Genomic DNA, 14,970 nt, shown 5'->3' with positions numbered 1-14,970 from the left:
AAAGTGCAGTACAGGGGTCATCATGTCACTGAGTCTGTGTGGGTCGCTCTGAATACTGCTACTGAATTAGAAGGGATTAGAAGAGTAGTATTTTTGGTTATGTGGAGTATTTTATTTGCTGCTGTTATGCACTGATGGAGTTCTCTGGCTTCAGAACTTCATTTATGTTTAGGAGGTAAAAAAAGAAATCCAGCAAATACTGTTTCTGTGCCAGTGCTAATATTATTCAGTGTTTTATGTGTACAATAGATACTGACAGTCTGAAGAGTTCATTTGCTGAATCATATCTCTTTAAGAAATAAAATGGTGTTCTGAGGTATGGGGTGGGAAAGTGCAGAAGTACATCTTTGTATACTTTAATTTGCCAGTAATATCAACTTAAGTACAAGTTGGACTAGATGAACTGAAGCTTTTCAACTGGTATTGCTTTCCAACAGAATCTTTTTGCACTGGCTGGTGATGAGGAGCCTGAAGTACGTAAAAATGTTTGCCGTGCTCTGGTAATGTTGCTGGAAGTTCGAATGGATCGCCTGCTCCCTCATATGATTAGTATAGTTGAGGTGAGTCTCACTTCCCAGATTGTGTGGTGATTGGAGTTGCGGAAATAATAACAAATAAAGCATTCATCAGAACAGATATGTTAACTCTTGCACTTGCCTACTCTTCATTTTCCTTTGAAACTTTCTTCTTAGCTAATTGCCAACTTGACATGTGTTTGACAAGCAATGCATATGGCAGTTGGTTATTCTTCATTAAGTTAAATGATCCTGAAATGGCTAGGGTCAGCTATACTATGGTGCAGCCAGGCATTGCTTGACCCCAAATGAGAGGATCACATTATAAATCTAGTGCTAGTGCTGATACTGCTACAGTTCACACATTGAAGCTGTCACTTTTTTGGGTGTGTTGACCACAACAAGGATAAAGCATGTTATTTTATATAGCTGAGATGCTTTTTGAGCTACTGATGACATGGCCTCCCATGGCATTTGGCTGTAGATGTTAATGTCATTTGATGGTCCCTTTACTATTCTAGATGAGTGCAGATTTTTCTACCAGAGGACCAGTCAGCTCTGTTTTTTCTTCTACTCAATTCTTTGAGCTGTAATTTCCATGTTTCTGGGAAATCCTGGCAGTTTCTAGGTAACATTTGCATATGCTACTTGTCAGACTGGAAATATAGCTAAGATCAGATTTCTCATGCAGACTTCATGTGGACAAGTGGGTCATAACCCTGTGTCAAAATCCATAAGGACTATGTCCAGACAACATGAAGGTGTTAAGTTTTTTTTTGCCCCTGGACACAGGCATTAGAGATGCGTAAAGCTGAGGTGACCCTTGACAGCCTTGGCCTGCTGTCTAGTCTTCCTATATGTTGTCTGGAATTCAGTGACACCAGTCTTGACAGACATGTTCTTATATAACATAGGACAAACAAAGATTGTTGATACTTGGTGGTGGGGTTTTTTGTTTGGTGGGTTGAGAGATTTTTGGGGTTTTTTTTGAGAGAGTAAATAGTTGGAGATGACACTGTCAAGAAGTGGCTCTTCATCCTCCTAAGATCGGTAAGGAACGTCTGGATTTTGTAGGTAGAAATTATGCCACCAACCAGACAAAGCTCCGAGATTGTATTGGATCGGTTGGACTTGATGATCCTAGAGGTCTCTTCGAACCTTTATGATTCTATGATTCTTGTTATAGCTGATGTTTTGCTCTTGGGAAAACTATTACTAGGCTCCCTCTTTACAAAAGACAGTAGCAGTGATTTTCTGATCTGTTACAGAAAGTGTAGACTCTTCCAGTTTTGGAACTACTGGGTACTATTACTGAATTCCCCAGTTCTGTATACATCCTGATAAATGCAAATGTAATATCCTAGAACTGACTGTTGTTCAGCATTCACATGAGTTAGGTTTTGCACCTTCAATGCTGTAATGCCTCCAAGCTGAATGCTGCTGCTGACGGCTGCTGTAAGTGCAGTCTTAAAAGGGAGGAACTTGTACCTGTTCTATATGCTTGTGGAGAATAACCTTTAAAATAGTTAGAATCACTACTGGTTCACTAATATTCTTAAGAAGGTCTTGGCAGACAGCTTTTGAAGCAGACAGATTTAGTATTAACTTTCTTGCCAAATACCTGGAGTGTACAGGAATGGCTAAGTTTGGATTTCATTGAGTTTTTTGAGCATGCACTTCCAGGTGAGCAGAAGCACATGTTTATTATTTTGTCTGAGGACACGGTAACAAGGTATGTCAGGTGCAGACCAACCTAACATTTCAATTATTAGATTGCACTTATATGCTCACAGAGCATATTTATCCAAACATCCTAAGATCTTTCTCAGTAGAAATCCTGACTTTTGCATCCTATTGCTTTCTTCAGGTAAAGTCATGTCTGTCACTGCTCAGAGGATGTGTTCTTTAATACTTTGTGTATCCCACTATTCTTTTTGTGGTGGTCTGACTTAACAAGACTAATAACATTGTTTGAGTACACAAAACTGTACTGAGTAATCTTTCTATGCAGTTTTTAATTTATTGTGATGAAGCAATTATTTGCATTGCCTGAAGTTATTAGAACTCTATAGCTCATCGTTCAATGTATTTGTTAGAATCTAGCATGATAATATTAAAAAAAAAAAAAAGCACCTTCAAATACACTTCCCACAATTTGCTTGTTACTAGGATCACTGTTCTCGCTATGATTTCTAAGCTATGTATATGGCTATCTTACACCACTGACTGTAAGTAGCCTTTTCAGTCTACTGCTAACTTCATGGAGCATGTAGTATAATACTTGGAATAGATACTTAAAGAGGAAATGACAGTGTGAGGGGGATCTTCAAACAGATTGTTTTTTCAGTCTGGTTTTGTCTTCCTGACAAATAACAAATCCATAATAAAATAGTGGATTTTCAAGCCCTCTGGGGAAAAACGCCACGTCTCTTAACTTGAGGTATATTAAGGAAGACTTGCTTGCAACGAGTAGGACATTTTTCACTTTTCTGAGCTGCAGTCTGTTGACAACTCAGAAGAGAGCAGCGTTTCTGTTACTGTGAGTTCTTAATCACAATAGTGAACCTTTAGGAAAAGCTTGCAATTTAGTGCAATTCTGTAGGAAAGGGTGCATTCATGGCAAGTCTTGCATCCCTGAAATGCATAAGGATAATTAAGGTCCCCGCATTCTATTTAATTTTGAGAATAAAATGGTATTCTGAAGCAGCTGAAGACAGATCTTTTTCTCTAAATCCATATGTGAGGAAAGGTGGCTGCATGGACTTTCATGAGGCTTTCTAAAATTAATGGAAGGACCAACTGTTCCAGAAATAAGGACTGACACAGAAGAATGCAGAATTTATATTTTGCAAGTTGCAAGAGTCTTCTCTAAGCTGTTTTGGCAGTTGTGTATAAGAAACTGATATAGCAGTAGTCTACTTAAGCTTTTTGTTTATGCTGGTATTGATTATTTTTGGTTGAAGGAGCATTAACTTTTAATAGGAAGCTTAAAGATTTGATACTGAATCTCTGAATTTTCATTCATGCTAGAAAAATGGGAGACCTTTTTTTTTTCATTCCTCCTGTTGTGGATTCTACTTACTTACATCTGGTCAGGTAATCAAGATTTGGAAGGGAAGCTTTTTATGGTACTGGAAATAAAAAGTATTTCCATCTTATTAAGGGTATAGCTGCACCTTTTTGTTCAAAGGTGCAGTAAAAAATTTTTTTTAATCTACTCACTGGAAGCTGCTTTTCTTTAAGTTACATCTCTACAGTTTCCTGGTAATAATGTTCTCAAGTAATAAAGCATTTTACAGTCTGAATCATCTGTTATTAAGAAAGAATTTACATAGCTTATTCTCACTATAGCCTTAAGTAGTCTCTTATGTCTGTTTCTTCCCCTCACCGCAAAGAAACAAAATTGCTATGGTAGTGCAGTCTTGTTTTGCAAATATACTTTCCAATGTTGGCAGCAGCTTCTGGACACTTAAAACTTCTATATTATACAAGTAATTTATTTTTATTTTGTGTAGTACATGCTTGAAAGGACCCAGGACCAAGATGAAAATGTGGCTTTGGAGGCTTGTGAGTTTTGGCTGACTTTGGCTGAACAGCCAATTTGTAAAGATGTGTTATGTCGGCATCTTACTAAGTAAGTATTAAAAATTACAACTCCTGTTTATTTTGAAATAGTCATATTTCAACCTCAGTTGACTTGTTCCTGGTTACTCTAAACAGTATGCTTAGAAGAATTTTCCTGTAGCTAGTTCTGGTGCATAGTAAAAACGCTGTAGCAGAGTTCATGGAAAAGGCTTCTGAGGATTTCAGACCCAGCGAGCTCCAGAATCAGCCTAAACCATGTCACTGTGGTGCTTTACCTCAAGCTTAACAGGCTTTTAGGCTTCACATGAATGCAAAGATGTACTAGTATGCACTTAACCTTAAACAAACATCTCCATGATACTGCCTGTAATGTCTGGTGTACCGTGAATATATTGTCTTGACAACTGCTGATGTAGGCACCCCTGTGCAATGCTTCTATATGCTTAGTCATGCAAAGCGTTTCCCATTTTGTAAAGAACATAACAAAATGGCATGACAACACTTGGATTTAGGAATCAATTTTATATCAAGTGATGTTGCAATTTTAACTTGAAGAAAGCAGTAAAATGTGTTCCTTCATACTTCTGCAGCCTGATAGTAGTTTAAGTTTAAAAAACTATTTCTTGTAAGTTTCAAAATTTTCCTATGCCTCAAAATTTAGATCTCTGATTGGAAATGAGTATCCATGTTTGAGACTTAAATATCTGCATGTCTGCAGTAGTGCTTGTAACTTTTTTCCAGAGTAATCTGAAGTCTTTTACAATAGGAAATTAATTCTTCTGTGTTCCCAGTAAATGGATACTCTTTGTTTTTATATGTGCATGGGAAGTTTTTGAAACTACTAGGGCAGTTCTCTCAAGATCTTGACTGGAAGACCAGAATCACAGATGGAAGGGACATGTTATTCTCAGCAAAAATAAGCATTATGGATTTGAAGCAATTAAAAAACACTCAACAAAATTTCAGGTCTCATAAGCAATTAGAAAGTAAAGAATTGAGAATAAAACACCTACTGTAGCAGTGGAGCAATAGGAGTTGAAAACAGGAGAACCAATGTTCTAAGAAATAATTAAGTTTTAAAATGGTTTTACGTAATTCCTATTCTTGTAGCTCAAAAGACAAAAGAATGCATAGTTCTTGAGGCTGCCCTCCCCCTTCCCAACACACATCATCTTTATACTGAGAAAAACAGTATTTAATACTAGTGACTATTAACTAGCAGTTAATAAACTTATTTTGGCGTACATGAACATTGACACTGCAACAACATCATACTAAATCTATTTCTTTAAAAAAAGCTTTTAAATTTATAGCAAAACAAATAAGAGTATGATTGCACTTATCTCATGATCTTTCAGTGTCAGGTTTGAAAGCAACTTATTTGCTGGTGAGCCCTTTTTGACTGGGGAGCTATATAAGTTTGTCATACTTGTTGATAATCCTATTTTTTTATATATTAAAAGTGGGACAAGATCTTCTAAAAGCCTGTTCCTGTGGTATCTAACATCTGGTTCCATTGGACTTTCTTATAAAATACATAGCTCCTTCATACTTCATGACATATTCTGCAGAAATGCCAATGAATTGGTGTTAATATGAGTATTTACTGTTCCTTCATTCTATTCCTTCATGCAAAGTTCAGAAGGTAATGTGCAATTGCCATATTATTGCTGGCCTGGTAGCTTCAAAAATAATAATCTTCAGCTGTAGAATATAGAGAGATTGAGTCTGTCACTGATGCTGGGTCAGTCAATGGTGATTTCATTATCAGCTTGATTTGACTTGCAATACATATTTTAATGGATTTTTTTTGTGGAGAATGTGTTTTATGAAGTATTTGACCTTTTCCCCTTAGTACTTCTAGCTATATGTCTCTACACTTGGAGTCCCATAGCCATAACAAGTTTCTTGTTCAGAATTTATGAAGTGAAATCCTAATACAGATTAGTCAAAATCTCTGCAGTGTTGAAGACTTCTCTTACTGAAGTAATCACAAAAGGATAGGAGGGCTTAATGTAGTTAGGCTTCCATCTTTAAAAGTAGTGAGGTAGAGTCTTCAGCCACAAGTAAATAAAGTGACAAGTACTATTGGTGAGAGCCAACCTAATAATTGTTTATCATGCATATTATGGGAGTTTGAATTCTTACTGAATATCTTTAGACTTATTTTCTTAAAGGTGCTTCAGAATAAATTATCATATAGAAGAATATCTGGTTTTTAATTTGAAAACTCAGTTGTGCCATCTGACTACCTCTAGTTAAGAGTTCATAATTTGAAATCAATACTTTTTCAGATTACAAAATATTGATGAACCTTATGAACTGGAGCTTGGTTTAGGGTACTAGCTTTTGTTACCTGGCTAAGGGTTTTTTTATTTTGGGTTGGGAGGGTGAGGGTTACAACAAATTGTGGCCCAGGTAGTTGAAAACTGGCTTGCTTTTTTTTATGTGGTGCTTTAACATGTGTCAATATTTCTTTGTAGACTGATACCTGTGCTGGTAAATGGTATGAAATATTCAGAGATTGATATTATTCTGTTGAAGGTGAGCATCAATTTCTTTTACTCTGTAATAATATCTGGTTAGGTTCTGACCTGTAAATCAGATTGGTTCAGATCAGAATGCGCAAATCTGGTCTACCACCTGTTCAATGGAGGATTAACTTCCTGGGCAAGGTGTGCTGTTCCAAATACTAAATGTGACTGCTGCTGTGTTTGTTGGAAAATAGTCTGTGGGCTTTCCTGCTTTGCCCCGTCCCTTCTCACCCAACTTTGGCAGAGCTGGGATACTATTACACATTAACTACTGCAACAATGCAGCCTAAAAATGTGTTCAGAATTAGTTCTAATGCCTTTTAAATTGAATACATGGCTTTTCCCATCACTACATTTTAGAATGTCTGTGTACCAGAATTTCTCTCACTTCTTTCTACTTCATTCCCATCAAGAGTAATTTCTTAACAAGGACACTTTGTGCAGGAGCTTACCTCTCTTGCTGCTATCTTCCTGTCATTTTTCTGGTAAATGAGCCATCAGAATGCAGGACCAATAGCATTTTTAGTTAGCTGGGCAGCACAAGTGGGATGTGAATGTTTCATACACTCATAAAACCCTGAATTAAAACTACATTCTCAACTTCCTTGAGCTTTATAGTTGGAGTAGTTTATCTGATAAAACATTTTGATGACAGGGGGATGTTGAAGAAGATGAAGCTATTCCAGATAGTGAACAGGACATAAGACCTCGTTTTCATCGTTCTCGGACAGTGGCTCAGCAACATGAAGAAGATGGTATTGAAGATGATGATGATGATGATGATGAACTTGATGATGATGATACTATTTCTGACTGGAATTTAAGTATGTCAAAGTAATGTGTAAAATGTTTTAAACTAGAGCTACTTGCATAACACAACTACTGCAGTAAAAGGAGGACTTTCTGTATAGGAATACTGAGGCTTTGCTTTTGAATACAAAAAGAACTATCTGCTGATATAATTGGTGGATGGGGTGGAGGGGGAGTCTTTCAGGTGACACTTTAACTGTATTAGCAAAAGCTCGCCATCTGTACACTTATTTCTTATTTTGAGTCTGGCAGATCAAGATAATAACATGAATCACCTGTTTAACTTCAGTTTGAAAAAACAAGCTCTTAGACACTGGTAACTGCAGGAAGCTGCATAATGCTTTCTTCTACCTCAGTCTTCCCTCTAAAATTGGTTCTGCATTTGGGTTTGGTTATTTTGGGTTTTTTTACCCCGTGTGAATGTGCTACTACTGACAGCCATCACTGGTAGTTCTTTTGTATGTGAGGAATTTGCTTCTGACTAGAATACAGTACCTCAGATATGAAGACAGGAGATGGCTGTGAGGAAACCACAGTTCTAATGGCCTATGTATGGGTCATAGGACCATTAGGCCACTAGGCCATGTGGTAGGGAAAGAAAACACCACAAACTGATTTTAAGCTCAGTGATAGAATATAGCTATTGAAATTATTTAAAATCTGCCTTAAATATACTCTGCAAGCAGCCTCATTGTACTGTTTTGAGGTTCAGACACAACCACATAATTTTTTTTTCTTCCAAGGCCCCAAGTTTTCGTGACAGGTGAATGTACCTTGATGCTTATCGTCAAACACTTCTAGGACATATCTGGATTTTTTTTAATTATTATTTTGGAAGAAAATAGGAGTGCAAATATGCTTTTTTCCATAAAGCCTCTTTCTAAAAAAAAAGTATAATTTTAGATTCATAATGCGGTTCTTGTTACTGCTGTATGTGTAGAGTTTGCAGAATTAAATACATTTTTTCTGAAAAAGATAGTGGAAATGACAGAGGGTGCCCTGTGGTCCATAGTTTTGATTAAGATAGTGAGGAAGCTGAAGTTGTCCAGGAATGGTGGCCTGAAAGAGAGAGCAGAACAGGTCAATACAGATTTCTTAACTATGTCATCTGGACTTGAGAGAATTTAGATTATCTGAACATAAGAATTGTGTGCCCTATTTCTTATCCAGTGATCTACATTTGACTTCCAGTATGAAAAGAGAGGAAGCATCAGTGCAGCCTGACAATTCGCAGCATTGCTTAGTAATGAGGCCAGTTGGATTGTTCATGACAGATTAAGAAGGAACTGAGGTGATAATAAGCAAAAAGTGCAGTATAAATTCTGTAATAGGAGCATTCTTTATAAAAGCACCATAGCTTTTTTCTAGGCATGACAACACCACAGCAGAAAAACAGTAAGGATTGCTGAATCATATTTTGTAGTTGTTCCTGATTTTTCTTTTATGAGCTTTTTTCTAAAAACGTGGGATTAAAACTTTAAAAACATATTTTGAGGTGTTCCTCTTTATATTGGTGCATCCCAGAATAGGAGTAAGGTGTAAAAGCTCAGAGCAGAGGCCAGCAAATTCCTTTCAGTTTCTAGAGTTGGATGATTTTGCCCTTTTTTTCTGTGAGACATGGATCACATTTAAGCACATTCCTTTGAATCAAATGCTAGTATTTTTAGGCTATCTGTCCTTAGTTTCTCCTATATGTTACGTTTGTGTCACAGACCTTCCCCCTTCTTTAGTGTTATGCCATCCTGAAATCATGTAGGGTTTATAATGCTGCAATATAATGGTGTGGTTCCTGACAGCGTTTCAATATCCCCAATGTATAAGTCCTTTTAGTGGCTATTTAAGTGCTGCAAAACTAGCTTTCTAAGAGCTGTGGCTTTGCACCAGAGCACAGTGGATCACCATGTATTGTAATGAAATCAAAGTATCTTTCCTCCTAATGCCCTGAGACTCCAGTAGCAGATCAAAGTTAAAATGGGGATTATATTGCCTAACTACAACTATTTGTATAATAAGCAGAGATTAACACTGTTAATTCCCCTCAGGGAAATGTTCTGCTGCTGCTCTAGATGTTCTAGCCAATGTATTTCGTGATGAACTTCTGCCACACATCTTACCCCTTTTGAAGGAACTGCTCTTCCATCCCGAATGGGTAGTTAAAGAATCTGGTATCCTTGTTCTTGGAGCAATTGCTGAAGGTAAGGCAACAGTGCAGATCAGGTTGCCATATTTTTGATTGTTTCTAAAGCAGCTCTCTGATTCCTTCCAGGTGAATTTGCTTTTGCAAACAAGTACATGTCCTTAGCTGGTTTGGTTTTGGTGATTAATGTCTACATCTACTAACTGGTGACTGCAGTTATTTAATCTTTCATTTTCAAATCTATGCATGTTTGGGAGGCTAAATAACTTAGATAATTTCTTCTATTTCTCCATTTTTTAACTCTGCAGCATATGTTTCATTTAAGTGTTTTCAGAAATGGATAAGACTTCAGTGCCCTGCGCTCTTTTTGTGGATGGTTTTCCAGCTTAAATATCATAATTTCCATTCCTTTGTACTGACTCACAGGCTTGTTTGGCTTTTTGTCTGCATTTCCAGCATCTCTGTCCCTTTGCAAGCTGAAGGAATACATTTGGGTCCATGCCTGGATTATCTTTTCCCATGGTGTCTAGTGAACATACTTGTTTCTTTGTTACTAGTAAACTTCTTTGGTTTTGATTTCAAGTAAAGCAAGGTAAAAGTTAGTACTTCTGGCATATCTCAGTATATTACTGCCCTTGCTTATTTGAAATGCGTAGCTTTTATTGCTGGTCAGTATTTGTATGATACTAGTGAAAAACAAGAAGAAATTTAAATTTATTAAGGAATCCTTCTTAGTTGTGATTGATTTGTTGTCAAGGGTGAATCTTTCCCTACTTGTTCTCTTGGTTACTCTGAGTAGACTGACATAGGGCCTCCAAGCTTTATAAGCTCATTTTATTTGCATGTACTTCCATATTCCATTTAATAAAGCACAGTTTCTGGAGATTGGGGAAGCTCTGAAGTACAAATGTAGTTGAAAGGAATGTAAGTTTAATTGGGGATTTTAATTATTGTTTGTGTAAGGTTTCTTTTTAGGACCTAATATAAATTAGGTAGATTTGTTATGTGTATTGTTAAAATATATTCCTAGATGATAATGAAAATGCATCCTTTATAGGAAACAGAAAACAATAGAACTTTCTGTTAATTCTGGTACTGCAATAGCTATATTTTTTCCTTCTAGGCTGCATGCAGGGTATGATACCATATCTTCCCGAGCTGATCCCTCACCTTATTCAGTGCCTCTCTGACAAAAAGGCTCTTGTGCGTTCCATTACATGCTGGACTCTTAGTCGCTATGCACACTGGGTAGTTAGCCAACCCCCAGACACATACTTGAAGCCATTAATGACAGAGTTGCTAAAGCGTATCCTGGATAGCAACAAGAGAGTACAAGAAGCTGCCTGCAGGTAAGCCAAAGCTTAAGCAAAAAGCACTATCCATGACACTGCTTTTTCATGGGCAACTATATTAATGCCTTTGTCAGTGAATGCATTACTCCATTTCTAGCTCTTAATGTATTTCGTTCGCTTTTGAATTCGAGTAGATGCAGCTTCTTCTGTATTAGCCACAAATTACTCAGAGTTGTATAACATGGAAAAGGTTAATTTGTATTTCATTTGTCCAGTTTGTTTTTCAGAGTATATGAATCACCAAACTAAATGATTTATTATAATAAAATAAATTGTTTATGACACTTTTTTCAATATATGATGCTTCATTGACCAGCAATCTGGCTTTTTTAATATGCCTATGAACAAGATCAATACTGTCCTATTGTTGGATTCCTGATGGTGTTTATATTTAGCTCAGGATTACCAAAACATTTGGGTTATGTTTATTTCAGGGAATATTCTCTTTGTCTTGAAGGGAGATCCTGGGAGATAAGATTCTCTTCTCCCCCTTGTCTGCTGATATTTAGGGAGAAAAAAAAGGCTCCATTAATGGGCATGCCATTTATGGAATGGGACTAGGTGTACCTCACGTACAGGGAAGCTCATCAAATAAAGCTTTTATATGTCAGTTTGTGTGGGGCAGGAGTGTGCACAGCAGACTGCCAAAAAGGTTTCTTCTTCAAGCAGAGTTAAATCTGCATCTGATCATATGCATAATACTTGAAGCAAGCAAATTTTTTGTTGTTGTTATTACACCCCACCCTCAGATATCAGTAGTGCCTAAGGACCAGGCTAAGGTCAGAGTTCTTGTGCTAAGATTTGCACAGAAGGGGGTAGATGTATCCTTGCCTGAGAACAGATACAGTGAATTTAATGAACTGTACTTAGTAAGATTTGAGTATAAAACACTTCCGTTTTATAAAAGTGTTTATATAAAGTTTTATAGTGTAAAGTCTTATGAAAGTTTTATAAACCTTTTAAAACATTTGGCTAGCAGATTTGTTGGGCTTTAACATCTACTCCGTTTTGTCTTTTCATACTGATAGTCTTTTCTTCCTTCCTGAATGAGCAGGAAAACGGTGATATAAGACTTTGTTTCATACACTTTCAGTTCCAAGGAATTAGATTATGTGCAGATTCTATTAAAAACAAAACAAACAAAACTCCAACAACAACCAAAAACCCCATGCTTCTGTTCATACTTTCCTTGTCCAAAACATGGTTGAAATGTGTGTGTAGTTGAACAGAGGTATATTGCAGTTGTTAAATACCCTCATGTAGTGCTTGTGCAGGAAGTGCAATGGGCAGTGGAAACTGTTAAAGTAATAAAAAAGATAGAATGGAAAGATTAAAAATACCCGTGCACCTGATTTTAATTTGAAGCTTAATCGCAGATTTATACTGTGTTTTGAGGTGATTTCTTTAAAGCAGAGAGGCATTAAAATTACTGTTGCAGCTGAAAAATAAACTGTCCGGTAAACTCCACTTTAAGGAAAATGTAGAGCTGGTACAAGTCAAAATATACTTACTAGCTTTCTAAATTGCAAGGAAATACAATGATCCCTTGTGGAGAGGAGCAAAAGGCTGCATCGCTCCAGTGAATAGTTGTGCAGTCTACCAAACTGAAAATTGGTCATAGGATATTGTATGTTTTCATCACTAACTTCTGTGTCATAGCATCTAACTTTCATTTCTGTACTATTGAGAAACTGCTCCTTTAGTTGGTGACACCCAAAAAGATATTTTACTGAAAAATGTTTTCCTGCTCGTGTCTTATGCCTTCATGAAAGGATACTTCATAAAAATAAATAAATAATGCTAGCCACTTAATGTTCACAGTTGTGTTGTGTTAAGAAAAAGGCATTTCTGTATTTGGTAGCATGCTAGTAGGGAATTGTTCACCTCATGCAATCATGCATGCATTTTCAGTGCAGGGACAGGCTAATAATAATCTTGACACAAGCTAGGCCAGTAAATCTTCAATAGCTTATAATTTTTTCCTTTCCTTAATGTTTCTCTGAGGCAGCATGTCTTGGGGAGGTGGGTTTGTTTGGTTTGGGTGGTTTTTTAATGCCATTGTTCAAATGCTTGACAGACAACCTGAAAAGTTTCCATGATGCCATGATGTATGCTTTGACCAAGGCTAGCTATAATTGTTCATCCTGTCTTGCTTTTAGTTTTCCATGTATTTCTGTATCTGTTTTACTGTGTAGTGAACGGCTGAGTGTACAGGCTGATGTTAGCATTGTACTGGCACAACAGCACTTGGGCTTCCAGGTGCAGCTACAGCATATGTTAAAGATCGTGGGCCATATTTAACTTAAGTAAACAGCTTTTGTTATAGTTGCTTTTTTGGTTAATATATTGTAACTTGTGTAAAGTAATGCTTTTCTTGGTGGGGGCTTCCTGCGTGTACATAACAGGTTTTATGGCTATAGTTTTTTATTTCGTTTGTCACGGTGTAAGAGCTGAATCCTTACTTGTTCAGTCAAAATAGAGCAAGGTTAACTCAGTAATATTTTGAAAATGTGTCTTGGATGAATTTGAGGACTATATACAGTTCTATGTTTAAATGGAAATGGGTAGTGTGGGCATTTTGAGGTCATTTTGTTTTGTTCCAAGATAATAACTGACCTGGGGTTTTTTGTCCCTCAGTGCCTTTGCTACTCTAGAAGAGGAGGCTTGTACAGAGCTTGTTCCTTATCTTGCGTATATACTTGACACTTTGGTCTTCGCATTTAGTAAATACCAGCATAAAAACCTGCTCATTCTTTATGACGCTATAGGAACTCTGGCAGATTCTGTAGGACATCATCTAAATAAACCAGTGAGTATACCTTATGTTCTGTAGAAGTACGCATCATAATTGTAAAAACTGGTTCAGTGGTTTTCGTCATGTGCTTTACATCTTATAAAGCAGAAATGCTGATATGTGTAGGTTTTGCTAGTACTAAATATTTACAGGTAAAATACATAGACTGCATGTAACTTGCCCACTAGCCAAAGAGTCGCCATTTTGATTGCATGCATGGTGGCTTGTGGAATGTGCTCCTCATTGCAACTTTTTCTCTCGTGCTCAGAATTTATCAGCTCAGAGGGGATAGATAGATATAGGTATATATATGTTATATATCTGAAATGGGACTTCGGAGAAATTGGTGGAATGTGTGTTTTAATTTCTAATGACCAAACTGGTTTTTTTTATAGCCACTTTCAGTATAGCTAACCTACTCTCTGTGTCTTTTTCCAGTGTATGGATCATATCATTACTAGAAATTGCTTTAGCAGAGAGTAAGACAGGCATTCATTTTATATCTAGAAAACACAGAATCCTTTGGACAAAGCACAGAACACACAGGCAAATACAGTGTGTTTTTAGTGTACTTCTATTAATAGAATCTACATACATATCACATGTCTGCATCTTATCATGGTTATTGAAATTTGTTTTATTTCTCTGTAGTGCTTCATATGACATAGATGCACTAGAATAAAACAATGAGTTGGTCCATGGCATTTTATTTGCCATCCAACATGCCACACCATCAAAGGACCTCTTTTTCAGTCTCCCTTATGGCCCTGTTCACCTTGATATTTGACGGCACCAGGAGGAAGCTAAATGGGAGCTCCTGGTGATGGTGGGACTTTCTTCAGACACTTAAAATTTTGTATCTTTCGACATAGCATTAGTTGGCAGCTTCTGTTGGCTGCTTAGATACCTTCTGGGAAGAGCAGCACTGTAGGGATGCCTTGGTCAATGTCCTTGTGACTGTGGCTGTGCAGTGATAGGGAAGATGCATTAGCTTCATACAGAACAGGTGAGTATGTCCTTCTGGAGAGACAGGAAATTACTTTCTTCATGAACGGTGAGTTGCTTGAGGAAGAAGTTTCAGGAACTTGGGAGGATAGGGTTGTAGCATCAGGGCAATGGGAAATGGTTGAGAAAAGCAGGTGGCAGGTGCACAGCCAGATTGCACTGCTAGTAAAATTATTTTCCATAGGCCCTGATGCAATCATACAGATTTGTAACAACGCAGGCACCTGTTAAAAGTTGC

At 37.1% G+C, this 14,970-nt stretch overlaps 1 protein-coding gene across 1 annotated transcript in view; it reads left to right on the top strand.

Moving 5' to 3' along the window:
* TNPO1 (transportin 1) overlaps positions 1 to 14,970 on the top strand; it is a 70,459-nt gene that overhangs the window by 41,003 nt on the left and 14,486 nt on the right. Inside the window, exons 9-15 of the mRNA XM_064439176.1 lie at positions 438 to 560; positions 4,031 to 4,149; positions 6,584 to 6,644; positions 7,290 to 7,458; positions 9,487 to 9,639; positions 10,705 to 10,930; positions 13,571 to 13,742. Coding sequence (XP_064295246.1) covers positions 438 to 560; positions 4,031 to 4,149; positions 6,584 to 6,644; positions 7,290 to 7,458; positions 9,487 to 9,639; positions 10,705 to 10,930; positions 13,571 to 13,742 — 1,023 coding nt within the window. The remainder of the gene's footprint in view (positions 1 to 437; positions 561 to 4,030; positions 4,150 to 6,583; positions 6,645 to 7,289; positions 7,459 to 9,486; positions 9,640 to 10,704; positions 10,931 to 13,570; positions 13,743 to 14,970) is intronic.

This window comes from Phalacrocorax carbo, chromosome Z (genome assembly GCF_963921805.1).
Source record: "Phalacrocorax carbo chromosome Z, bPhaCar2.1, whole genome shotgun sequence".
In the NCBI taxonomy this organism is placed as follows: domain Eukaryota; kingdom Metazoa; phylum Chordata; class Aves; order Suliformes; family Phalacrocoracidae; genus Phalacrocorax; species Phalacrocorax carbo.
The sequence above is the reverse complement of the archived record's forward strand: the minus strand, read 5'-3'. Positions and strand labels throughout refer to the sequence as shown.